Raw genomic sequence first — 26,142 nt, 5'->3', positions numbered from 1 at the left:
TCGTCAGACTCGTGTGCCCTCAGGGACGCGTGGTGTACTACCGACGCCCTGGGGGAGACGTAGCATGCACCCACCAGGGTGCTATCCTGACCTGTTTGCTTGCTGCCCAAACGCAACCAAATAGACTCGCAGCCCGCAATATCCGTGTCAACCCTCAACAAAGTGACATCCCGGGCAATCGCGTCCCGGATATAAACAGACACACCCCCGTGCAGCCGGCCCGTCTGGGGCCCGGCTCCGCCTCTACAGGCTCGCTCAGCTACATGCAGTTGAAACCCTGGCAGGGCCAGGGCCTTGGCCGGCTTCCCGGCCTGCGCCGAACAGTGTGTTTCCGTAAATACTAGCACATCGTGGTCCTGGGCAATGCGGAGGAAAGATGGGTCGGTGAGCTTAGCTACCGACAAACCCCACACGTTCCAAAGCAAGACCCTGATGTCTTTAGCCTCACGACTCATAGCACTCTAGGTGGCGCTCCCCTCGCCAGCACCCTCTGTGGTCACGCGTCCATCGCTTGTGCCCGCCGCAGCCCCGTTCATTGTAACATTAGTTGGAAAACCCCTCTCCACTCCCTCCCCCCTCCCCCCTTCTTTACGGCTTCGCTCTGCTGCTTTTCTTCCGCCCTTATTTTAGTCTTGGAGGCTAGCTAGGTAGGTAGGTAGGTAGGTAGGTTTCCGCGTCGTCGTCATCATTACATCATCCCGAGGTCGCCTCCTTGAAAACCGCCTACTGGTCAGTTCTGCTTCTTATACACTCTTTCCTTGGCAGCAGCTTCACTCGGGTTCGTGGTTCTTTCCCTCCCCCCCTTTTCCCTCCCTCTTTCCACGTTTTCCCCTCTTCCCCCCTTCCCTCCCCCTTCCCTCCCCCCGCTCCTCCCCCTTCCAGCACCCTTACCTGGATGCTATTCGCGCTAGATGCCCACCCGGAGGCAGCCGCCAAGCTGGAGGAGGAGCTGCGGAGTCACGGTGGGAGGGGGGGGAGACGGGGTTGGGCCTGGGGCCGGCTGGGACTGCCCTTGGTTCCGAACTCGCGATTACACAGATGCGTTTCCTTGGTGCGGCGGAGAGCCGGACACGGCGGGGAGGCAATACTCCGGGCTGGGGAGGTCACCACTGGTTACCCATACGGATGGATGGATGGATGGATGGATTCCGCTTTAAGACGGGTGGACGGACGAATGGATGGATGGATGGGTGGATGGGTGGGTGGATGGGTGGGTGGATTTGCTCATTCCACTCAAGTGAGAGGAGAAATTCTCCCCCATACGGTTTCGTATCCAAATTTAAAATCCAAACCTGGATCCGGTTCCGCCACACAGGTTTGATCCCCTCTCCGGGGGCTGACGATGCCGACCTCTCTTCTGCGGATGAAGACCCTGTCTTGGCGGCCTTCTTAGCCCTCCATGGAAGCCATGAGGCCTTGTCCTCCCTGCCGTACCTGGACGCGTTCGTACGAGAGTGCCTGCGCATGTTCAGCGTCGCACCCAACGGCGCCGTCAAAGTCCTACCGCCGGAGTCCCCGCCGACTCGCATAGGGCCCTACGAGGTGGAGCCGGGTACGACAGTTTGGGTGCCGTTTTGGAGCCTGCACCTCTCGGAGCGCAACTGGGAACGGCCGCTGGAGTTCCAACCGGTGAGTTGGTTAGTTCTGTTGGGTTGGGTCGTCGGCAGTTGTCGGTTGAGTGTACATTGATAGCTGTGGCGTGGATTCCACGTGACATAACAAATCTCCCGGCTGTTAGTAGCTATCGATTGCTGCTGCTGCTGTTATTGCAGGAGCGATGGATGAACCTCAATCCCCGCACCGGCTTCATTACCAGCAGCAGTAGCAGCAGCAGTAGCAGTAGCGGCAGCAGCAACGGCGCATCAGGAAGTGGCGACACCAGCGGCACCGCCGTCACCACTTTTGCTGCCCGCTGCCCCGTTGCGGCCGCTGCCGCCACCACCACCAGGGACGTTGGCGGTGCGCACCATCACCAGGGGGTTTCATTGAACAACAACAGCAGTAGCAGTTGTAGTGATAATAGCGGCAGTAGCAGCAGTAGCAAGGCAACCCGCTACATGCCGTTCAGTGAGGGGAGTCGCAACTGTGTCGGGCAGCATCTGGGTATGCTGCAGATCAAGGCCGTACTGTCGTACCTGTTTAGTCGGTTCCGTTTTCGGTTGGACGATCAACGGATGGGCGGTGTGGAGGGGGCGTTGGCGCGGCAACGTGTCAACCTTACCTTGGAGGTGGAGGGGGGCATGTGGATGGCGGCCGAGCTGAGGAGTCCCAGGCGAGGGCAGCAGCAACAAGTGGGAAACGCGGCTGTAGCAGCAGCAGGAGCAGGAGCAGGAGCCAGCTAAACTTGCGGCAGTAGCATGCGGACATGTACGTCGGGAAGATTGCATGCACGTGAAACACAACGCGAGTGCGCATGTGTACGCGTGAGAGAGAGTGTGTATGTGTGTGTGTGTACAAATTCATGTCGTACGTTTTGAGAGGCAGGGCGGTAGCGTGTATTTATGAGGGTGTATGTATGGGAACACCCAGCAACGGGAGCGCCATCAGCGTGACCCCTGGTCCAATCTGCTCCCTTGCCAGGCCACATTGCGGCATTGCAATCTCAGCCTGGCGCAGTCCGATGACGATGCCGATCACAGCACTGGACAGAGGCCTCGCCCATGCGCTTTTTCACTGCAGGGCTCGCTACGGGACTCGCGGAGTCTGCCGCAACTTTGACCTCCAGTGCCATCTCACGGTTTCGCCCACGGACATATCCGCACATTGCTTTTGCGTGTCTGTTGTCTGTTGGTGGCAGAAAGCTGCGGGATCATGTGTGTTGGGTATGCGCCATCAAACCACGATCCTGCTCTGCTGCCCTTGCTGCCGATAGCCCCTGACCTCATCCTGTTGGCCGGCGCCTGCAGTGCGATCGACCACAGCACCTCTGTTTTTGCGGTTCCTTAGCTTCTGTGGGCTCCTAGGGGTTCTGCCATGGTCCCCCTCTTGCGTCGCGGGGTGCCGACTGGCACACATGGCATCACGTGGTGTACACAGGACCCGGGGGGTCTATCAAGTCGGTGATTGTGCTGGTGGGGGCTGGGAAGGGCCTGCGGTCGGGTTAGGGCCTGAGGACTTTTGAGGCGCTAAGGGAGGAGTTGAGAGAGGCCCATGGCCTGGCAGTCGTCGGGTGCAATGGTGGGGTGTGCCGCAGTTGCGTCAGTCAGTCTCTGCGGAGCGCGTACAGCCACACACAGCTCATCAAGCAGGGCATGAGTGGAGCTCAGTAAAGCCCAGCGGGCTTAAGTGGGCTCGGAATAGTCAGTAGTGGCGTCGTTATACATCGCAACAGTGCTATCTTCGGGCCCCTCCCTTTGCACTCCCTTCAGCCTAAGGTGGTTTTCCTCGCAGCTAGGAAGTTATCTCTCCTGCTACTGGCGACCGCAGCTGAGTGCACATCCTTACGGATTTGGCAATCCACGGAATCCTGCGCACACTTGAAGGCGCAACACCTCCGGAAGTCTGCTGCTGGGCTGGGGGAGTGCTAGGTAGCTGAATTGGCGCTGCAGGCGGCCACCCGGGTGGGCTGACCCGATGAGGAGTTGCTTGTTTGTAATCCCCTTGCAGTCGCTAAGATGTTTTTGATGACTGGAAGCTTGATGATACCCGTCGAGTCTTCAACGGCCAGACTGCATGCTTCGTCGCGAAAGCTTTGCTCAATGGATTGCAGCAACCGCAACGTTGGTCTGTCAGCTCACGAGGTTCCCGGGGGGCACTCTGGGCGTTGGTGCTGACAACGAGTTGTCCTCCGCGACTGCTACTGCAAGTTGCGGCTAGATACTGGCATCGTCCATGTGACCCTTTGTCATCGGGCAGCTAAGAGACGAAAGCGGTTGGGTGAAGCCTGCGGGGCTGGCCTTCCCTTGTCGTAACACAGCCTGTCGTGATACAGCTGTCGTACCGAAAGCCAGCCATCCCTGGCCTTCTTGAATTATCGAACGGTCGTTCGTCATGTAACAAGCTTGAAAACCCTCATCGGTACATACCCGCATTCCTGTATGGTTTAGCATATCCCCGGCTGAAGGACTGATGCATTTCAGAGATCCCTTGACGGCACAAGCGGTATAACCTGGAATCAAGCCGAAGTAGCTCTCCAGTAAACGGCACATCTTATTAAGTTGCAGATGTAATGATACGGAGCCAAATGAGCACGGTGCGGCATGATTTGTAATTACATGCGCGCTGGCCTTTGGCATGTTGGCGGATGGACTTCGGCAGTTAGGGTTGGACTCGCGAGGTGGGGCCGTTTTGCTGGCTGCAGCTATTGCTACTTCAGCTTCCAGCCTGCTAAACCCCGAAATCCTTGTTCATTACAGGTCTATGAGCTAAAGGGTTGAAGACTTGGGGCTGTACCTCAGCAAAACGTTGCTCTATGTGCACGCATGCGGATGTCCTAGACCATGCTCGCAACCATAAATTATATTCCGAAAACGCAATGGAGGCGACTGGCGACATAAATACCACTGTCAGAGCATGTTGACGTTTTTGAAGTTTCGGATGCTCGAAGTCTGCATCTCCATGTGCATGCACCTTGGGACATCTTCGTGGTTTCCTTTATCATAAATATTCTACCGAGGGAGCCCGTCCAGCGCACAGGAGAGTGCATGCGTGCGTTCGTGTGCCGAGGCGGCGTTGACCACCGTTCGATATACGTCGCGATCAAAACTGTCTGTCGCCAACAACAGCCCAGCGCTATCAAAGTCCTGCTCATAATAACCACGATATAGTATGGTTGCGCCACAGGTCTGCGCCCAAGGATTTGAAACTACATGACAGGCGGTACAACTTGACCTCTTGACGGATGCGACTCACCGTTGAAGTTAAAATGGTAAAAGATTCGTCTCTTATAACGTCTAAGGAAGCACTGGGATTGCTTGATGCTGTAGACCCCTCAACAACTTGAGGCTACTTGATCAGCAACTATGTCCCAGAAGGTTTACACGCTTGCTGACGTTAAGGTGCATACGAATGATAAGTCGTGTTGGCTAGTAGTTCATGGCAAGGTCTATGATGTTACGGCCTTCTTGGAAGAGCACCCGGGCGGCTATGACATAATCCTTTCATCTACAGGTGCGCTTGGTTATACTAGCAAACTTCGTGCAAATGATCTTCCTGTGAAGGTGACTGGGTTCCAGGCGCGTTAGGTGGCGTTGGTAGCTAGTGCGTTGGCGCAGGTGGAAGGCGCGCTTGATATCACCTAGCATCCCTGCCTTGTCTGCCAATGTCTTACAGTCCATAATACATTCTCTGTGACGTCCTTACCCTGTATGCCATCACAGGGAAGGACGCGACCCAAGATTTCGAAGAAATTGGACACAGCAACTCGGCGAAGAAGCTCCTCGAAAAGTACTTAATTGGTGACTTCGAGGTGTGTGTGTGCTGACAAATGTTATTGGAGGGATGTCATTGGGCTGCCTGAAGTACGATGGGGGTTACCCCTCTGGTTAGCCCACGTGCAGCCGCACTTGTGGTGAGCACCACATAACCCTAGCCATATCATTCCGGGCGCAGGGCGGTGACAGCGCTCCTACCGCGGCTCAAGTCCCACCCCAAAGCCGGAACACCCAGAAGCAGCAGAAGCAGAAGGACGCGGCGACTCGGACGTTCCACGTCATCCTTCCGCTCCTCATACTGCTGGTTGCTCTAGCCCTAAACTTCTACTTCTCCCGCCGGTAGCCATGTGAGTAAGCCGTCCGCATCTGACGACAGCTTTGAGGCTTGAGAGGATATTAATGCGTTTCGCCTTATTAGGATGAACGTAACACTGGCGTCCTACAGGATCGGAGTGCCCCTGGACAGGCCGTGCTAGTGCCCTCTCACAGGGTGCTGTTGACTAACGATGTACGTTGGGAAAGGACAACATATTAAATGCGGTAACGGGGGGATTTGGCAGCAATGATGCAATGTTATGAAAATTGTTTTAATGGCGGTGTGTACACGCGGCCGCGACGGGTATCACATAACTGCAAAGCCTTCCTTGAGCGGTTGGGTGAAAAGCTTGGGGGGAAGGGTCCATTGGCTTTTGTTGTGTACAGTTGCTACAGGTGCGTACAGGAGTGCTAATTACCATTTCGTGCTGTCTTTCAAAATGTTGCAGAGCGTAGACAATGATGAATGTTGGTTTTGTAGTGAAGATTCGGACTTTATTGCAGAGCAATGTTGCAGAGCAATATGTAATCCTGCTTACGTGAAAGGAGTGCACATCTTACATTCCGTGGATGACACGACTTCTGGTTTTGGATGTGGCCTGTTGGCATTTGTGCCATTTATCATGTCACTTCCCTTAACCATTGCACCTCTCAACTAAGGAAATCCTGTTTTGATTGGAAGCGCTAATGACAAGAGTCAGGTTGTTACACAACTATTAACCACACGCTGCTGCGTGCTGCGTACCATCGTACAGACTTACACACCCGTGATATCCTTGTACGGGTCCTTTCCTGTCACATTTCAGTCAGGCGCCTAATATCTCTCCATAACACTTCAAATCCTTGCTTCCGTAGCCATTTCATGTCCGTGAACTAAAAGCAGGGAAGGCCACACCAAAGTCCGGAGAAAGTTCCCACGCATTCACACCGCAAACCGGAGCATTTGCTAATGCCCCGCGCCAGGTGTCCGGAGCTGTGCCATTGCACCCTCGTTACCCCGGTATGAATGGCAACTAACGAGTCAATCGTGCACGTTGAATAGAGCCGTTTATGTAAAAGCTACCTCAAAACGACTCGTACTCACAAAGACATTGCTTGAATAGCCCTCAAAACATATGTACTAGCGCTACTACATCATCAGCCTCATAGTTCACACTCTCCAACAATGCCCACCGAAATACAACGCCACCAGCTTTGCGCGTACAGCTCCCGCGCCCCATTGCGTCCCTACACGAAAGCACCTCCATCCAGTTTCGAAGTGGACGGACCACACCGACGGCTCGTTTACCTAATTGCTCACCCACCAGCAAGATGGCCTACCCATCACTACAGCTTGCATGCAGAATCCCATCCAACCGGAGGACTCGCCGGTGGAACCGTCAGTCGGCGCACCTATCAATCGCAGGGCGAGCATTTGAGTCCCAGCTTCATCCAGCAGAATCGCCCCGACTCACGTAGCCCACCACACATCATTCGCGAATCCCACCCCTGTAATTTTAGGCGCACCGGCAGCCGTCACCGCCGCACAAATATTGCCACCAATCTCACAGCACTGAAAAAGCAAACAATGTAGCAAAAACAACGAAGCCAAAACTGCGCACCTGAGGTAAGAGGCCTAAGCCTTTGGCGGTGCCCACCAAAGGCGAGGTTCCTTGCAGTCGCTCACCATTCTGGAGGCTCCCGCGTAGATACATGCAAATGAGCTTTCGTTCGTTCCGTCGGCATGAGTAAGGACGCTTCTGTTGCGGCATGCCTTAATCCATACAAGCAGAGCTGCTGCCAGCGAGGTCTTCTACCTACCCCAGCCCCCTCCAAAACAAGACCCGTGCCGTATGGCAGCATGGTCTCACGCTGTCCTCAACCTGGCACACGGCCTCAGGCTGCCCGCTCCTCATCCCTGCTCCCACAGCATCGTCGTTGCTCCTGAAGAGCTCCAACTGATGAACACTGAACACCGAACACATGTCTGCTAGTCTGCAACACAAAACTCCCTAGCGGTGCTGGAAATGCGGACAGATGAGCCGAGGAGGACCATCCATGGCCGTCGTGTACGTGAAAAGGCCTTTGGCAGTATAACGTGCCATAAACATGGTGATGCATAGCTGCGACATGGTAACCGCCCCATCGCCGCGAGCTGCTAAAGCACACCACGCAGGCTGGTGCGCTCCTACTCGTGGCTCTCCTACACTGGAACCCCATCAGCTGTAGCCCCCATGGAGGAACAGCCCCAGCCAGCCAGTTCAGTCCAGGTGCGCTGCGGGTCGACTTGGACAGCGGCAGTCCGAAGAGGCCCGTGCCGCAATCCGCGACCACCAAGGGCCGAAAGGCGCGTTATTGCACCACACGAACGTGCGCCCACATGCCGACATGTCAGCGCCTGCTTGCTTCCTGTGCTGCCCGCCTGCGCTCGCCTGCTACTGTAGCCTGCGGCAGCTTGCACCTCTTACGGAACCAGTGCGAAAGGAACTTAGGGGTTTTTTATTTTCCACGAAGTTTCGACAACAGGCCCTGTTTCGTCGCAACAGGCTTGGTTTCCTGCCGCTTCTCCTCCTCCAGCGCCATCGTAAACAGCGCCTGCAGTCGCGGCGCCAGTTCGCGGAAGCTGGGACGCTGGACGGGGTTCCCGGCCCAGCACGCCTCCATAAGCTCAGCGAGGGGCAGGGGACAGTTTAGCGGAATGCCCGGCCGCAAGCCTTTCTGCACCACCCCGACAGCTGCCTGGAGCGGCGTCATATCCGAGTACGGCACCTGCGCATACAGGATACATGTGGCACGTAGTAAAGACAATGTGTGCTAACGAACTCGTCGGCGCACTCGTTAGCTTGAACCCAGCCACGAGTATGTAATGTGGACCGCTACTACTTAATCGGTTAAAGCAAAGTGTCCTGTGCAGGCATATATGCGCGAGCACAGGCCAGCCAAGGACACGCTGCATCCTCAACAGCAACAACAATGCACACACGGAGAGACAACGCCCCCATGTGCTTACACAAACAAAGGCAAACCTCTTGCTGTTCTGACAGGGCTCGGCGCAACAAAAAGCCATAGAGGTTACTTACAGCGCGTGGCGATGCTGCGCAATACACTGTAGGGTACAGGCGCAGCCCCGTCGCTCCTAGACGAGACTAGGCTAGGCTAGACTAGACTAGAGGCAACTGTGGGCTACTAGAATCCAGCTTCAGCCCAACCCTTCCCTGGACGGCGCCACCTGCCTTGCAAGTAAGCAGCTCCCACAGTATGATGCCGAACGAGAAGACGTCCGCCTTCTCGTCGTATGGTTTGTGCTCAATCACCTCTGGCGCCATCCAACGATATGTGCCAGTCTCGGCGGTCATGCACCCGGAGCTCTCGATGACACGTGCCACGCCTTCACACGTTCAGGGGGCACGCAGGATAAAGCTCGATGTACGGGCAACCTGGCCTACGCTTGCAACTGCATGCCAGTGACCTCGCCAAGCAATATGCTGGGTTCGCCATATACACTGGGTTCGCCATATACACGACGTGCATCGTTTCCGACATGCGACGAGGAGTAAGTATGTCCTTAGGGGCACGTGCAAGACCAAGCGCCTAGCCCAGCATGCTCGGCCCATTTCGCCCCGACCCCCAGAGATGGTGTCCTTACCAAAGTCTGCTATCTTGACAATGGCGTTCTCGTCCATGAGCAAGTTAGCGGCCTTGAGATCCCGGTGGATGATTTTCCGCTGGTGTAAATAGTCCATCCCACGGGCAACGTCTGCTGCCAGTTTTAAGATCGCGGAAAGTTTTAGCGGTCCCTCCTGCAGAGTCCGGAGAGGGTGCGCCGAGCCCCAAGAAAGGGTGGGTTGGGGCAGCTCCATCCATAATACTTCAAGGCAGTCATGGCATGGCCAAACACCGCAGCGGCCGGTCCGGCTCATGCCGCGGCATTCCCCCAAAATGGCCCAATGGTAAACAATCGAGTGTATCCAGACACGACACATCCCTAGGGCATATCATGGGCCACGGGGCATGAACCCCCGAGGTACTCGCACTATTGACTACCCAAAGCCTTCCACCCTGTTATCACTCTGCGCCATATAGGCAGACGGAATACTTACCCGTCTGATATAGTCGTACACGCTGCCGCCCGACATGTATTCGAAGACGATACACAGGTTGGGCTTGCGCGTGCACGCGCCGATGAACTGGACCACGTTCTTGTGGCGGACCTTCCGCATGATCGACACCTCCTGAGGCATACAAGTATGCATACAACATCATGCGTTAAGATATCGAGCGTTACTACATGACATTATTCGTGCAAGGCCAGGCAGGCCCCACAGGTCAGTCAGTCTCCAGGGGGCTCCATTGCGGAATAACAGCATCATGGCCACCATATCATGCGACATGCGGGTTATCACAAATTTGTTGCTTCAGCAGGAGCTCTCACTGCGGAGCTCCCACGACTGGCCACCACCCAGATCCGTACCCACAAAACGCTCTTATAGCTCCTCCTAGCTTCCAAGCAGTAATGTGAGTAATTTTGGGGAAGCGACCGCAGTGCGTCCAAGTTGGCCTCCGAACCACTGCAAAGGCAGGACTAACGCCCGAAATGTCGTACCCACCCGCAACATAGTCAGGTGCATCACGGCTTAGTATTTGGCTGCCGGTGCTGAATGGTGCACAAGACCACCACACGGTTGGTGTGATATTTGCAGAGAATGTCCTTCAGCCCCCGCAGGTTAGACTTCCTGCTGAAATTCGTCGATGACCGTAAACGAATGGCGTGTGCTCATGCAAATACTACAGAAGCACGGTACTTGTAACTTACACAGCCTAGGATAGATACCGGCGGTCCTACCACTGCATATTGAGTTTTGTCCCCCCCCCCGATGTGGCCCCATCAGCGGACTCATCTCGGACCGCATCAAGCCACGTGGGGCTGCTGCCGCGGGCCAGTGCTGTCCCTCTTTACCATATGAGCTCCCCCACCACATGGCCCAACCCACCTGTAGGAACTCCTGGTATTGGGACGAATCATCGTGCACGTCCTTAAGGATTTTGACGGCCACTTCCTGTCCGCAGTATGTCCCCTTATACAGGTTGCTAAAGGCCCCGGACGCAATCTTTGCCTCAATGTGAAGCTGAGTGATATCAATTTCCCAATCGTCCACTGCGGGCGACTCGGGTCGGGGCCCCGCGGCCTGCAGGTCACACCCACAAGCCACGGCATTAATTGTGGGCATGCCGTTCAACCCTTGCTTGTGGAAAGCTGAAGTTAGACCCTAGATCCGCGTGCCTTGGGGCAGCTGGGAACACAGGTGTCACAAAGTTTTGATAGGCTTCGTGCCATGAGGATAAATAATGCAGGGCAGCAAATGCAGGAGAGGCGTGTAAGCTCTTCAAGGGATTGGGCATATAGGCTGCATGTGGCACGAGTCATCTGCAGCAGGCTGCCCCAATCTTAGCCAAAGATTTTGTGCTTTCTTTGCGCTATTCCCTCCAGCCCACCACCCCTCCCCCCGAACACACCCTCGCGTGCCGCTGCTGCGGTGCGCACCTGCAAGAAGGTTGGTGTTTGCTCGACAGGCAAACGAAGCGCAACCGAGCTAGCTGCTGGCACACCAGCCGCTGGTGTGGGTGGCGCAGCAGCTCCCTTCGGCGGCGGCGGTGGCATCTGCAGCAGCCGCTGTCCCAGGAGCTCCTCCAAGTTTTGCCCCGGCTGTCCACGAACAAGAACTGTCAGTACCTGTGAAGTCATAACTGCAAGAGAGCAAAGTAACGTACCTGCGGTTGCCATTGATCTACGACGAACACATCTAGCGAGAAACCATCGTTCGTGTTGAAGGCGTGGGCTTCCCGGATATTGAGACCTAAATCCCCCTGCAACCGGAAACCTTTTTCAGATATAGTCTCCTCTTGAAGAGCGCAACAACAGCGCTCACCAATGCCTCGGAAAGCCGGCTCAGAAGCTTAGGCTGATCAACGGAAGCAATTGTTATTTCGTAGAAGACAGCATGATCGTCTGCAGACCGACTGGACCCGACCGCTGTGGCCTCGGCCTCTTGGCCCTCAGCCCGCTCCCCAACTTCGAGCGCCAGCGCCTGCAGGCAAGCGTTCTTCGTAGGAAATATTACCCCGACAGTGGCAGGACCTAGCGCTGGAAGCTGTGCTGGCTACCTGAAGGTTTGGGGACGAGCCGAAAGCTGGTCGGCATAAGCCCAATTTCCTCGAGTTGGCGCGCGGGAGCTGCGAGGCGTGGGCAAGGCTCAGCACAACCCGCCAAAGTGATGAAACAAAAGCCTTAAACACACCTCATGGAGCAAAGCTGACTCCGCTCGCTGGGCTACTATTTCCACGGGCCGCACCGCGAATGACACCGTCGTTGGGTCCGCCCGAGCCTCGTCCAGAAGCCGTTTATGGCTCAGGACGTCCAATCCATCTACGTTTACATCTAGTGCATAGCGTGTAGGTAGGCTGTCAAAGTGCTGGCGTATGCCCTCCAATAGGACGGCGTCTAGCTCCACGTCACCCCGCTCAGCAAGGCGCCCTAGAAAGGCCTCGCACACGTCGCCCTTCGTCCGCTTGCGACCGGAAGCCATTGGCGCTGCACCAAGCGTAAAAAGGCTACCATACGAGGCGGAAACACCAAAAATGGGAGGCTGGGCACCGGTCACAGCAGTCACCATAGCGGTATGGAAGGTGAGCAGTGGTGGTCCCAGAAGAATTGACACATTAGACTAAGACATAGTTATAAAAGTGATGAACAAATGGCATAATGCAGCGTATTAGTGCGGAGAGAGGGAGATGCTGAAGCACTAAGGAACAAACTAGGGGCACTTTCCAGTCTACGGCTTCTGACATGGACTCACAAACCTCATGCAAGGTTCCTTTCACACCTGATGGTCATAACGTTTATAAAGATAAAAATCTGTAATCACTTTTATGCGCACAGTTTTCATAGGCGTCTTATGATGCACAGGATAGATTGAAGCAGTCCCTCCCCACCTGGTCCCAAAAGTAATTCATATATGATGAGAGAAACTTTGTGTTACCAACCGGAAATGCATTGAGAAGCGTTTCCTGAGCGGCCGCCAGAAGATGTTCCGTTGTGTCGGCGATGGCACAGGAGCTTCGCAAAGCCACCGGGTTTACGTGTTGTCGAGCCTTCCTGCATGAGTGGGAGCTGGGGGCTCTTCAGTACGTGCAGTTGGTTGCCGTGGAGCAGTTGGGGGTTCACACACACCTGTCGATGGGACACCGTCTTCGGGTGTTTCGAGTATGTGTCCCTTCATATTCCTCGGGCTTGGTAAATGCAGTGCTGCATTATCCCCAGAATCGACCCATCCTCGTCGGTATATGCGTCAAAGCGTGGGGACAGCACACAACTTAAAGGTCTCAACCAATACACGACAGCGTTACCGGAACTCCGTACAAGTGCGACATGTCTGGACGTAGACAACCGTGATGCTATAGCTCAGGGCCTTCCGTGCTGCCCTGTTGCGTTCCAGGCACCTGTCGTCATATGCTGCGAGGAAGTCGAGTCGGCGCATGCGTAGGATTTTTGTGCGCGCTAACCTTTGTAGCCCCAAAGGCCCTGCGCACTGTATTTGCCGTCTCGCGCGGACATGCCAGCAATCTCTCCATCCACTGGGCGAATATACTTCGCCCAGGTTCTCAGGTTTACCAGGAGGGGTCCTAAGGGGTGCTCTGTCGGGTTCGCTGGGAAAGGAAGAGCTTAGACTTGTCTGACTGCAAGCGACGCTATTGGATGCACTATATATGACGCAAAGGTTGCAACAAAAGTCAAGTGCTGGTATGGCTGGCTTTGTGCAAGCGGCCTTGACAAGGCGGGAACGTGGCAGGGAGGGTATTTCCTGCGGAGTCCTGCCCCTTGGCGTGGCGACCAGAAAAGGCATTCACTTATTCCAGTGTAGCTATCGTATCAGGGTCGAAATTTTTGAGTCGATAATCTTTTGGGCATCCAAGCACTTGTGCTGTGCGTGCGTCGAATCGACTCCCTTTGCGTCTTTTTGTGTTGTCAGGTTGGATGACACCCAACGATGGGGGCGACCGAAATCAAGTTTTAATATCAAACATAAATTGCATCCTTACTGCTGCGCCGTCTCGTTAACTTGGCTCAGAACTGGCCGGAGCGAGGAGTTGGTAGTCGTTGCGGCCAACGGAATCCGAACGCCGAGTTCCCCCTCCCCTCAGTGCTTTATGAATGGAACAGTCAAAAGGAAAACGTCTTCGCCGCAATTCCATGTAGTGCTCTTAAATTAATAGAATTTATTACGGTGTGGCGAACTGCACAAGCTGTAACCCTTAACTGCGAGGCTTTCCGTGAATTGGCGATATGAGCAAAAAGAGACTTCACACAAAAGCCCACGGGCGTCAACAGCCTGGCCGCTCGGGGCCTGCTGGCGCACCTCAGAAGGGACATAAGAAGAACTCCAAGCAGAAAACCGTTGAGTTGGCGGAGAGTCGATTATCATAATTTGCACGTTCAACTCAGGCTTGAATGGATTTGTGATGGCGTTCCTGACAACCTGTCCTGGCAATGTCGGCATCGCAGAAGTCGGGCGGCGGCGGCGCGGCCTTGCAAGACGTCCCGCTAGTCACCAAGGCGGATGATAGTGACGCATCTGACCTAGAGATCAGCGAGGAGGACCTGGAATTCGTCGAGAAACACCGGCGTCGCCTGGGCTTCCTGGAGAAGCTCGACCAAAAAGAGCTCGATAAGTCAGTCACGGCTCTAAGCGGCGCTCACCATGGACCAGCGCAGTGACCTCTGACCTTCCCCCCTAACCACACCTTTAGGAAAGGGAACTAAAGCTGAAATTGGGTCAGAACACGAGAGGCAATACGCTCGCCGTGCCACACGGGGTCCAGAAGGGGGGGGTCGAGTCCCGTGTTCGCGGGGTTACAGCAGGTACAGGCTCCTCCAGGGGGGCGGGAATGGGGGTGGACAGCAGCGCGCTGCAGACCCAGGAGGGGCCCCCCGCATGAGAAGGGGCCGTAGGATGTTAACCACCAGCAAGCAGCAGTCCGCCCTAATTCACCTGCTCACAACCGCCGTGGGAACCTACTTTTAACGGTTTTCGGCGTTTTGGCATTTATCCATGTCCTCCGTCCTCCACCACAACCACCACAACCCCACAGCGCAGCGCAGCCCCGATCAACACAGCGCTGTTAGCCCTAAGCACATTTTGCCCCCTCCCGGTTTCGCTTTCGATGCCCGTGTCGGTGTTGATGTCCCGGAACCCAGGTCCATTCGTGACAAGCAGGAGCAGCAGGCCAAGGAGGCGGCGGCAGCACGGCAAAAGGCAGCGGCGGCGGCGGCGGCAGCAGCACCCGATGCTGGCGGCAGCGATGACGCTGATGAGAGTGATGATGACGCTGAGGAACAGCGGGCCGACGGCGATATGGAGGAGGAAGAGGAGGAAGTGGGCGATGAGGAGGCGGCATATGAGAAGGCGCCTCGCCGTGTGCGGGTACGCGCGCGCATGTGTGTGTGTGCGTGTATAGGGTGGAAGCGCCGGCGGGCGGAACTCCCGGGGGGAGACGTTGTGGGAGGGAAACACAACTGTGTTTGTTTTGTTTTCCTAAGTAGAGGCATGCAGGTAGGGGGAAAGGGGCTGGTCAGAAGGCGGGTGGGAGCTCTCAGGCGTTACGGCGTCACCACCAGCATCTTTCTTTTCTTGTTGTCATAACCCCAGACCCCGCTCCCAGACTCCATGACCCCCCTTTCCCCCTCTCCCCTCCCGCCGTTAGGAAGACCCGAGGGGGAACAAGGCCGGCTCTGGATTGCCCATCAAGACGCTGACGGGGAACGTACTGTACGATAAGGCGGCGGAAGGGGAGGACGCCGCCGCCGGGCGCCGTAAGCGGGGTGCGACGGAGCAGCAACGGGCGGCGGAGATGGAGGCGGCGCTGGCGGCCGCGGCTGCTATCCAGGTCGGGGTCGGGGTCGGGGCCCCTTTGGGCTGAGGTTGGCACCCCTGGGTGTGGCCGTGTGTGTATGGGGGGGTGGAGTGTTGAAGATCCGTGAAGATGTATCCGCGAGGCTCCCCGTGATGACCTCACTTCATTTCCCGCACTCCTGATTATCATCACCACCATCACCACCACCATCGTCGTCACCACCATCATCATCATCATCATCACCACCATCATCATCACCACCACCATCATCATCACCACCACCATCGTCGTCATCATCACCATCATCATCATCACCACCACCATCATCGTCACCACCATCATCATCGTCACCATCATCATCGTCACCACCATCATCATCACCACCACCATCGTCGTCACCATCATCATCACCACCACCATCATCACCACCATCATCATCACCACCACCATCGTCGTCACCACCATCATCATCGTCACCACCACCATCATCACCACCATCATCATCACCACCACCATCATCGTCACCACCATCGTCGTCACCATCATCAGACCGATTTCCCCTTTAGAGGGCCCCGTAGGGCCCTGCGTGTGCGGGGGCCCTCTTCAGGGCCGCCGGATCTTCCAGCTCGAGGGAAGGGAGGAAACCGCTTCCGCGGCCCGCTCCGGGGAAATCACCACCCCGCACTCCCTCCACCCCGCAACAACATCCCCCTCACCTGCACCCACCGCCCCCAGGTGGAGGGCGTCACCATCACTGACGACATGGAGGCGGCCCTGGCGGACAGCAAGCGCAAGGCGACGGAGGAGGAGGAGCGCAGGGCTCAAAAAGCGGCTAAGAAGGCGGCGGAGGCGGCTAGGAAGGCCGAGGGTGGGTGGATGCGTGTGTGTGGGTGGGTGGGTGGAACCCGGGTACTGCGGGGTGAGGTGGGGATGTATGTGTGTAAGCGTCTGTAAGTGTCTGTATGTGTGTAAGTGTCCGGAGTTGGAGCGGAGAGGAGGTTTTTCCTCGCCTGGGTCAGTTGAAATCTGTGCTGCGAGGAAGGTTTCTCTCCTTACCTCCCTCCCCCCCTGCCTCTCCCTTCTCCCGCTTTGTGCGTTGTGCTTAATCTTTTGCACGTGATTTCCCTTTCCCCCTTTCCCCTTTTCCTTCCGCCACTACCCCAAAACCACACATACATACACACATACACACACTTCCCCATGTCATACGCGCCTGGCGGCGTTCTCAGCTTGTGTACTGTAACATACAGACATACAGACAGATACAGACAGACAGACACACGGACAGACAGACAGACAGACAAGCAATGCACCCACACCCGTGTTCTGTTCACGTGCAGAGTCCTCCCTGCCTCCCGCCCTGCGGGGTCTGCAGCTCTCCTCCCTGACCCCCTCGGAGCGGAGGTCCCGGCTGCAGGAGGTGATGGCGGCGGCGGCCAACCAGTTGCTGACGGCGCCGGAGAGCCGAGTGGGGGAGCTCCGGACGCTGCAGGCGCTGGTGGGGGAGGATGACAGCATGGTAGGTAGGGGCCCCGTGTTTTTGGACAGGGGGGGGGCATATCTTCACCCTGCGGCCGCTACCCTGCGAAACCCTGCCTTCCCCGGTATTTCGGGCCACCCTCATCCAGTCACCCTAGTCAACTTCTCAGTGGATCGCTCAGGTTCCGTACCCACCACCGGGGCATCCAACGGAATCTGCTGGATCAACGGCGGCTCAGCTCCATTCCTGGTCAGCTCGCAAGTTAACTTTATCCCAGGTCACCACCGTCCATCGACTAGGGGCACTTTTACCTTCCACCATCGGAAGGGTTTACGACCCTGACAGGTCTCGATCCCGGAACCTCCGGGGGCATCGTGTATGTATGTAGATATGTATGTGTTTGGATGGATGGAACCATGCGAGGGTGTGTTTTGGGGGGTTGGGGGAATACCCGACAACGGCGGTGGGTCAACGGCGGTAGAGCTGCTACCCCGGCGTGATGGAGAGGGGGAGAGAGATGTGGGGAGTGGGGGTGGGGACTAGGGCAGTAGAGACACGCGGAAGCTGTAGCAGCAGCAGCAGCAGCAGGAGGGGGTGTTATAGAGGCCTTGCCGTGATATTGAGGATGAGGATGATTGTGGCTGGAAGCGGGTAGTGAAAACCTAGGGAGGGTCCGCATCTGGATTTACCCCCATCGGCCTGTCGCCCGCCATACGGCCATTACCTCCGCTCATTACCCCGTTCCCCCCTTCGGCCCCCCCCCTCACCCCCCTCACCCAACCCCCCCCACACCCAGACATCCCGTCTAGCGCTGTTATCTCTGTACGCCGTGTTCAAGGATATCCTTCCCGGCTACCGCATACGGCCGCCCTCGGAGAAAGAGATGGAGGTCAAGGTAGGGATGGGTTGGTTGGGGGAAGGGGTTGGTTGGGGGAAGGGGTTGGGGGGGAAGGGGTTGGTTGGGGGAAGGGGTTGGTTGGGGGGGAAGGGGTTGGTAAGGGGGGGAAGGGGTTGGGGGGAAGGGGTTGGTTGGGGGGGAAGGGGTTGGTTGGGGGGGAAGGGGTTGGTTGGGGTTGCCTGCAGGGGAGCCGAGGGGGGGAGGGGGGGGGGTAAGGGAGAGAGCATGAGCCTCTGCTTTGTCCGCTAGCTTGTAAGGGCAGGAGGTAGGAGGTCTTTATGGCTCTGTCCCACTCTGTGAGTTGGGACGTCAGGTGCCCTCCTTGGCTGTAGTGGTCAGTCAACTAGCCGCCCACCACCACCCAGTCGCCCCTCGTCTCCACTATAGCGCGGCGCCTCTGCTTCTACTTTTACGTACTCTTGACGTCACTCTTCTAATCAACATCATCTTAAAAAATCCTCAAGCTACCGCCACACGGTTTCATTGGAAAGTCCTAACACACACACTGGTCGCTGGTGGACTATTCGGAGATCGCTTCGGTATGGAGTGGTTCGTGCGGTACCACCACCCTCTCGCCATTTCCCACAGCGCGGCTCCGAAGATCATAAAACACATACATACATACATACATACATACATACATACATACATGCACGTCCCTCCCGCATATCCCGCAGATGACCCCCTCTCGCCTCCTTTTGACCTCACCCCCGCCCCACCAGGTTAGCAAGGAGGTCGCCAAACTACGAGAGTACGAGCAAACGCTACTCAAGTCGTACCAGGTGAGTACGGCACCTTCTTCTTCTGGGTGGCTGGGGGGAAGGGTCGCGGGGTGAGTAGTCCCCTACCTTCACACACACATACACACATGCACACACACGTACAGACACACATACACACGCACGACGGCCCTCCTCATCAGCACCACCACACAACTCACCCCGATGCAGCCATGGGCCCGTTCCCCCATCGCCTTTTAGTTCCGGTCCTTGTTTGGTTTCCGCCCTCTTTTCCGCCTCGCTTCCCCCCCTCCCCCCGTTTTGGTCAGTTCTACGACTGGTGCACTCTTGCCCTGGCAGCAGCTTTACTCGTTCGTGGTTCGTCTTTCCCCTCCCCCTTCTCCCCCTTTTTTGATTCTTCTCCCCCCCCAGACCTACCTGCGCTCGCTGCTGGACGCATCTCGGTGTGTGGAGAGAGGTACGGGCACGCTGTCTCACGCCCGAGTTGCCGTTCGGTGTCTGGCCGGGCTGCTGACGGCACACCCGCACTTCAACTACACGTCGGACATCTTGCAGGTCTGTGTGGAGAAGGAGGGAAGGAGAGGAAGGAGAGGGTGGGGTTGGGGGGATGCATTACACCCGGGGGGGGTTATCAGAGTGTGTGTGTGTGTGCGTGTGTGTATGTGTGTGTTTTCCCCCATCTCCCCTCTTTGGCGGGTTTTACTTCATGCCACCCGCCCCCCCTTGGCAACTGTGTGTATTCATTAGCTCAGGATCCTCCCCCTCTCGTATGCGAGTCCCGAAACCCGCTCCGAAGCCCGCAGTTGCACCTATCGCCCTTCCAATCCTCTTCACCTTTCCCCGCTTTCCTTTGCCGTACGACCTTGTACGACGCCCCCCGGCGGTTGCTCCTTCTTGTCCAGGCAATTGTTCCCCGCATGTCCTCCTCTGACCCGGAAATCCGCTCCCTGGCGTGCGAGGCGGTTCGGGTTTTGCTGCTGGGGGGGAGCGGCGGGGATGAGGGTGGGGCGGGTAAGGCGGCACTGGAGGCGGTGCAGCTAATTGCCGACATGGTGAGCTTGGTGGCTTGGGGGAAATGGTGCCGGGGGGGGCCGATTGTGCATGTGTTTCTCTGGGGGCGGGGAGTATGGTACGGCGAGAAGACAACCCGGTGTGTGTGTATGTGTGTGTGTGTGTGTGACACAAGGGGCGGGGCGGGCGATGGAAATGGAGAGGCGGGGTTGAGCAAGGAGGTAGGGGGGCACTGGCCATGAGGCACCATCGAGGGGGGGGAGGGGAGGGGAGGGGGTTCTGCTACTATAACTACTGTTACTACTGCCGTTGCCTCCGCCGCTACTGTTAATGCCGCCACTGCCACTGCCGCAATCTGCTACTGCTACTGCTGCCACAGATCCGCAAGCGCAAGTGTGTGGCGCCGCCGGAGACCGTTCGGACGTTGTCGGTGCTCAAATTCCTCGACGTGGTCCGACAGGGCGGGGGGGAGGACGAGGAGGCGGGTCCGGGGGGGAAGAGGAAGAAAGGTGCGGGGGGCCGAGGTGGTGTCTGGGGGCGTGTATGTATGTGTATGTATGTATGTATGTATGTATGTGTATGTATGTATGTATGTATTTATGTGACACGCTGACCAGAGGCGGCTGACCACCAGATAAGACATACGCGCCGGGGACGAGACACACATACATACACACAACGCCTCTGTGTCCCCGCAACACGTGGGGTTTGGGTTCCAGTACGGCAGTTGGTGGTTTGGGTGTCCGTCAGCAGTTGCTTATTCCGGTGTTTTCGCTTCATGCGGGTTTATCTCCTCCACACACAGACACACACACACACACACACACACAGACACACACACAGACACACACACCCCGCTCCGTTGTGGTTGTATCCAGGTCGCAAGGCTGAGAAGCGGGATGCCAAGCGGCGGCGGAAGGAGGACGACGTGACCCGGACCTTCAAGGAGTCCTCCGCGGGCCCGGACCGGGAGGAGATGGCCAGGATACAGGTACGAGTACGACATGCCTCCCCGGCTGCTGGGCTGCCTGCGTGATGGGTTACCGGGGGGTATGTGCGTGCGTGCGTGTGTGCGTGTGTGTGTGTGTGTTTCGACTAAGGGTTGGTCTTAATTCGTGACCTCTAAGCTGCGGTCTCGGAGCCCCGAGTGTGAGGTGGTGGGGATGAAGGGGAGTTGGGCAGGCGCCCGCGTGGTTAGGACCCCGGGGGTGGTGGTATTATTCTGGGAACCACCATCGCGCCGCCTCATCACCCGCGTCACTCCCTTCAATGGGGTGTCGTACGGGGTAGCAGCTGCACTGCTGCTGCAGCTGTTAAGGTACAGCGAGAGCCATCCGCGTCCCTCTCCTCCTGGTGTGTGTGTCTGTGTGTGTTTCAACCCCTTCCCCGTGCTGAACCGTGGCCCCCCTTTCCCCCTCCCGCCCTCCCACCATTTCCTGGCGGGAAAGAGCTCAATGCTGGAAGCGCTGTTCGAAATTTACTTTCGAGTCCTCAAGCACTGCTGCGCGGTGGGGCTGTCGGCGGGGGCAGCAGCGGCGGCAGCAGCAGCAGCCGGTGGGGGTGGCAGTGGAGACGGCGAGGTGGAGAGCGGGGGCGGTGGGGGGGGTCCTCGCGTCCCCAGCGCCGGTCTGAGCCCCCCTTGGAGCCGGGCCCGGCTGCTGAAGAGGTGCCCGCTGCTGCTTCCGGTGCTGGATGGTCTGGCCAGGTGCGGGAAGGGGGGGCGGGTGCGAGTGCGGGGGTTACGCGCCGTGTGAAAGGAGGAGTGCGTGTGAAACCCCCAGTTCCAAAACCCCCCCTTCCTCCGTCGTTCCGTAATCCAGACCCCCTAGTGGCAGGCAAACCTCTTCCCGCCCCGAGCTGTGTTATGCACATCAACCAACGTTACCCCGTCCTCGCCCGCTTGATTGCCCTTGCCGTTTGTCTGTATGTCCGTCTGTATGTATGTCCGTGTGTCATAGGTACACTCACCTCATCTCCGTGGACTACATGAACGACCTGTTGGCGGTGTTCAACGAACTGCTGGCCGCACCCGCACTGCCCCTGCCAGAGAGGCTGAGGCTGCTCGCCACGCAGGCGGCGCTGCTCAGGGGCCAGGGCGAGGCGCTGAACGTCGATCGGCGGGAGCTGTACGTGCAGCTGTACGACACGCTACTGCAGGTACGGCAGTGCTGGGGAATGGAATTGAGGAGGCTCGTTCCTGCTGGCCGGGGGGGTCCCTGTCCTGCCCGCCCTTTCTAACTGAAGTTCCTTCCCAGGGCGGCTGCTCTGGTACCAGAGTAAGTTCCAATGTGATCCAATACAGATCCAATAAGATCCAACCAACAAGATTCAACGATTTGTTGGATTTTGGTTCCTCTTTACACTCTCCGCGGAGGGGGGGTGGGAGGTCCCTGTCGGCGCTGTCCCGTTGCCTGGCTACTACCTACCTACCTACCTACCTACCTACCTACCTACCTACCTACCCACCCACCTACCCACCTACCTACCTACCTATCCACCTACTTCCTACCTACCTACCTACCTACCTACCTACTTACCTACCTACCTACCTACCTACCCACCTACCTACCTACCTACCTACCTACCTACCTACCTACCTACCTACCTACTCACCTACCCACCTACCTACCTACCCACCCACCCACCTACCTACCTACCTACCTACCTACTCACCTACCTACCTACCTACCTACTCACCTACCCACCTACCTACCTACCCACCCACCTACCTACCTACCTACCCACCTACCTACCTACCCACCTACCTACCTACCTACCTACCCACCTATCTACCTACCTTCCTACCTACCCCTCCTGTCACTTGCATTTTCGTTGCTGCTGTTGCTGTCGTGATTACGATTCTTCCGTCCTTCGTTCGTACTTATGTTTCGTACTTCGTTCGTACTTTCGCAGGTACCCTTTCACTCCCTAGTGACTGACGACGCAACCAATCGTCAAGCGCAGCACGCGAAGCAGGACCCCCCAAACAGCGTCCCACCCGCCGCCGACAAAGCCACCAGTAATGGAATAGTTGCCGGTGCTGGTGACGAAGAAGGCGAGGATGACAACGATGAGGATATTGTCACGGCGGCGGCATGTGACCAGGCGGTCGAGGCAGCGGCGGCGCCGCCGCCGCCGCCATCGCAGGCGGGGACGCTGGCAGTCGCCGCCGACTCCCAAGACCAGCTCTCCTTCTCCTCATCATCCGCTCCCAGCGTTGCGGTATTGCTGGCTGGCGTGTTGGAGTCCTTACTTTGCGAACCCAAGATGGCGGACATGCAGCGCACGGCGGCGTTTGTGAAGCGGATGGCGAGTACGGCACTGCTGGCGGGACCGGGGGAGGCTATGGCGCTATGGGCTGCGATTGGCAGGTACAATGCCGGCCTCTGCCATCACCTCGCCCACCCCTCCCGGGGGTTGACGAAGGATTTTAGCGCCGCCGCCTGCGGCCTGCCGCCTGCCGCTGCGCACATGGGACTTTTCGTACATGAGCTGGCGTTAGGACTATAGCCGTCATTTCTTGGGGGAAAGACATTGGCGTCGCCACCACCGGGTGCTGGTGTGGTCCAGTGTGTGTTTTGGCATCGGAGCTGCGTATGTGTGGGTGTGGGTGTGTGTTTCTCCGTATGTTTGTATGTCTGTATGTGTGTGTGCATAGTGAGGCGGGCGTTAATTCGGGTTTTGGAGCGTGGAGAAGGGTTTCAATTGGCTGTAGCAGCACCGCAGAGCAGTACAGCAGCCATAGGACACAGCCATGTAGAGGGGCGTCTTGGGGGGCCGGGGGAACAAACCTGTACCTGTACCTGTGTCTGCCTGCTGGTATCTCCACTCCCCCGCCCTCAGGTTACTCCGGCGGTATCCAAAGCTCGCTCATATGCTCGAGTACGAGGGCGAGGCGCCTACTGTGGGCGGCCGTACGTATGATCCGTACTGTGCCGACCCGTCGGAGGGAGGCGGCCTGGCCACGACGCTGTGGGAGATCTGCCTCGTGTCAGGCTGCCCGGAGCCCCACTACCATCCCCACCTGGCGCAGGCGGCGGGCTCGCTGCTGGCGCTCAGGCCAGGTGCCGCGGCGGCAGCGGCCGCCGCTGGCGGCGCTGTGCAACTTACGGGGCCGCTGGGCACGCCGGCGACGATTACGGAGCTGGCGGCAGCGTACGACGCGTCGCGGGGACTTGTACGGCCGCCGCCGCCGCCTCCGGCGAAGGCCGTCGCGGGGAGGAAAGGCAGGGCAGGGCGGCGCGGCGGTGCCGCCGCTGCCGCGGCGACGGCGCCGCCGCCGGAATTCTTCCAAGAGCTCGAGGCACTTGTAGCTGAGTACGGCACTGCCGACGGCTGGGATGGTCCATCCGATTTCGAGGCCCAGGACGACGAGGCGTGCGACGCTGATGAGGACGGGCCAGGGCGAGACAACGACCGGACGGGCCAGGCGGCGGCGTCGGGACCTGGCCCGGCGGGGGCAGCAGCAGCCCGAGCCGCGCTGCGGGGGATGTTTCTGGAATCCCGGCGCTTCCACCGCAACAAACAGCTGCGGTTGGACAAGGCGCTGTTGGTTGAGCAGCTAAAGCGCTTCCACATTCACTTGCAAAAGCGCCAGGTGGCGGAGGCGGAGGCCGCAGCAGCCGCCGCCGCCGCAGCAGCCAAAGCCTCGGCAGCAGTAGCAGCTAAAGGGAAAAACAGCGGTGGGGTTGGAGGAGTGGCCACCGTTGCCAGGTCAGCTCCAGCTGCCCAGCAGCAGCAGCAGCATCAAAAGAAGGGCGGGAAGGCCGAAAAGAGGGCTGCAGAAAGGCAACATGACCACCAAAAGCAGCAGCATTCTCAGCAAGTAGAGAAGCCGTCGCAGGTCGGGGAGCAGAAGAAGCAAAAGCATCAGCAGGCCAAGCGGTTAAATGGGGGGGATACGGGTACACGGGCGGTTAAGCGGAAATGACGGGGCGTTCGCGCTGGGTAGGACCCTGGCTTTGTTGGGGCCCAACTGAGGCGTTGCGCGGGTGCCGTGTGCTGGCTTGGACTCACGGGTCAGTCGGCCGCGTTGGAGAGGGAAGCGCAATTTGGGTGTTGGCGGTGTTGTAACAGCCATAATCGGGTACAACCATGGCGCCTTTGCCCTGGTTTCCTTTGCGAAGAGCGCCCACAAACTCCCCCACAGTGGCTTGGCTGAGCTTGGAGGATGCAGCTCGCATCGACACATCCGTATGCGGAGGTGGTTTGGGAATGTGGGGAGGAGGAGTTCACCTCGGGCTCCTTGGCCGGGTTTTCTATTCCACCGACTTTGATACTGCTTTGCCGGTAACGTAATAAGCATGGCGTCGCGTCTTTAAGGAAGGGCTGGGTGGAAGGTGCGTTGGCGTACTGCGGTGCGGTGTATGCGGGGTGGTGTACGGCGATAGTACGGCATTAAGAGCGGTGTGGTCGGATGCTGTACGGTAAGATAGGGTTACGAATGTTGTGCTGGACGCGACAACGCCCTTCTGTTTTACCTCAAGAAGGGCCCCAGAGAGGCTAAGAGGAGTGGAGTAAGGCAAAGGAAAAGAAATGGACTGAGCTCGCGATTAGCGTCTTGTGTGTGAGACATATGATTGCACCGAGCTGAGCTGAGGTGAGCTACAGTTCCCAAGAAGGTCTTGTTACAGGCCCCTCAACTCGGGTGTGTAGGCACAGACATGCGCGCTTTCCAGTAACGGGTTGAGCACTCGACACTATGATGTGTGAAACAGGGGGGTGTATCTTCGCCCGTGGCAGCTACCCTGCGAAACCCTGCCTTCCCTGGTATCTCGGGGCACCCTCATCCAGTCACCCTAGTCAACTTCTCAGTGGATCGCTCAGGTTCCGCACCCACCACCAGCATCCAACGGAATCTGCCGGGTCGGTGCCAAACCCCAACACTATGTAACGCATGTCTTGCTCCCTGTGTAATGGTGGCCGAGATATCGGATATGGGCGGCGGCCATAGCAGCAGTATGGGATACTTCTACAGAAAATTGTAAATATCAGCGGAAATATCTGTTCGCCGTTATCCACATTACGAATTTATTAATGCGAATGGTTATGGAATGCATTCGCGATTCCAGTTTTCCAAAGACGCTATCTGACGCTATTTTGAAACTTTGTGAAACTTTCAGTGCTGCTCATGTCGGTTTGTTTCAAGACTGCATTGACAAGTAGGCATCCAAAGGCATTGTTGGTAATCTTGGACAACGGTGTAAAAGTCTGCAACCTGCGGAGTAACAGCTGGACAAACCCCCACGTGAGCGTAAATGCCAGTAATATGCCGGCGTTTACGTGACCGATGAGGACATATCGTAGCGCATGATAGACGTCCCAATTTTGGTTCACATGCACTTAAAAGCAAACCGATAATACTATCCACAATCAGACAATCCTCTAATAACTCCTTCGGTGCACTTTTCAGATTTTGCTTGCGTCCGAGCCCTATGC

The 26,142-nt window shown here is 57.3% G+C and overlaps 4 protein-coding genes across 4 annotated transcripts; 3 read left to right on the top strand and 1 right to left on the bottom strand.

Moving 5' to 3' along the window:
- Positions 1 to 376: 376 nt before the first annotated feature.
- VOLCADRAFT_118758 (uncharacterized protein) lies at positions 377 to 2,342 on the top strand (the record flags this gene model as incomplete). The annotated part of the gene is made up of 4 exons (XM_002954511.1): positions 377 to 384; positions 883 to 962; positions 1,370 to 1,629; positions 1,773 to 2,342. The coding sequence occupies 4 exons, from the start codon at positions 377 to 379 to the stop codon at positions 2,340 to 2,342; spliced, it is 918 nt and encodes a 305-aa protein (XP_002954557.1).
- A 2,524-nt stretch (positions 2,343 to 4,866) lies between these two features.
- Positions 4,867 to 5,978, top strand: VOLCADRAFT_106432 (uncharacterized protein). Its single transcript, XM_002954510.1, has 4 exons — positions 4,867 to 5,109; positions 5,319 to 5,407; positions 5,551 to 5,719; positions 5,818 to 5,978. The coding sequence occupies exons 1-3, from the start codon at positions 4,962 to 4,964 to the stop codon at positions 5,713 to 5,715; spliced, it is 402 nt and encodes a 133-aa protein (XP_002954556.1). The 5' UTR covers positions 4,867 to 4,961; the 3' UTR covers positions 5,716 to 5,719; positions 5,818 to 5,978.
- Positions 5,979 to 8,165: 2,187 nt separating this feature from the next.
- On the bottom strand, positions 8,166 to 12,250 carry VOLCADRAFT_64912 (uncharacterized protein; the record flags this gene model as incomplete). The annotated part of the gene is made up of 10 exons (XM_002954447.1): positions 8,166 to 8,435; positions 8,888 to 9,054; positions 9,313 to 9,466; positions 9,767 to 9,898; positions 10,658 to 10,852; positions 11,163 to 11,264; positions 11,436 to 11,531; positions 11,594 to 11,752; positions 11,829 to 11,897; positions 11,963 to 12,250. The coding sequence occupies 10 exons, from the start codon at positions 12,248 to 12,250 to the stop codon at positions 8,166 to 8,168; spliced, it is 1,632 nt and encodes a 543-aa protein (XP_002954493.1).
- Positions 12,251 to 12,302: 52 nt separating this feature from the next.
- VOLCADRAFT_121316 (uncharacterized protein) lies at positions 12,303 to 24,827 on the top strand (the record flags this gene model as incomplete). The annotated part of the gene is made up of 16 exons (XM_002954509.1): positions 12,303 to 12,350; positions 14,227 to 14,393; positions 14,920 to 15,145; positions 15,426 to 15,608; positions 16,311 to 16,443; positions 16,916 to 17,094; positions 17,852 to 17,950; positions 18,676 to 18,735; positions 19,105 to 19,248; positions 19,596 to 19,745; positions 20,084 to 20,213; positions 20,583 to 20,695; positions 21,153 to 21,409; positions 21,663 to 21,861; positions 22,618 to 23,075; positions 23,548 to 24,827. The coding sequence occupies 16 exons, from the start codon at positions 12,303 to 12,305 to the stop codon at positions 24,632 to 24,634; spliced, it is 3,633 nt and encodes a 1,210-aa protein (XP_002954555.1). The 3' UTR covers positions 24,635 to 24,827.
- Between the last annotated feature and the right edge of the window lie 1,315 nt (positions 24,828 to 26,142).

Source organism: Volvox carteri, assembly GCF_000143455.1.
Source record: "Volvox carteri f. nagariensis unplaced genomic scaffold VOLCAscaffold_43, whole genome shotgun sequence".
Taxonomy (NCBI): domain Eukaryota; kingdom Viridiplantae; phylum Chlorophyta; class Chlorophyceae; order Chlamydomonadales; family Volvocaceae; genus Volvox; species Volvox carteri.
The sequence above is the reverse complement of the archived record's forward strand: the minus strand, read 5'-3'. Positions and strand labels throughout refer to the sequence as shown.

Excerpts from the sequence above, each read along its gene's own strand:
- VOLCADRAFT_106432 (XM_002954510.1), top strand. The coding sequence starts at position 4,962 with ATGTCCCAGAAGGTTTACACGCTTGCTGACGTTAAGGTGCATACGAAT. Across the intron at positions 5,110-5,318 it reads CATAATCCTTTCATCTACAG|GGAAGGACGCGACCCAAGAT; the intron begins GTGCGCTTGGTT and ends ATGCCATCACAG. Across the intron at positions 5,408-5,550 it reads ACTTAATTGGTGACTTCGAG|GGCGGTGACAGCGCTCCTAC; the intron begins GTGTGTGTGTGC and ends TTCCGGGCGCAG.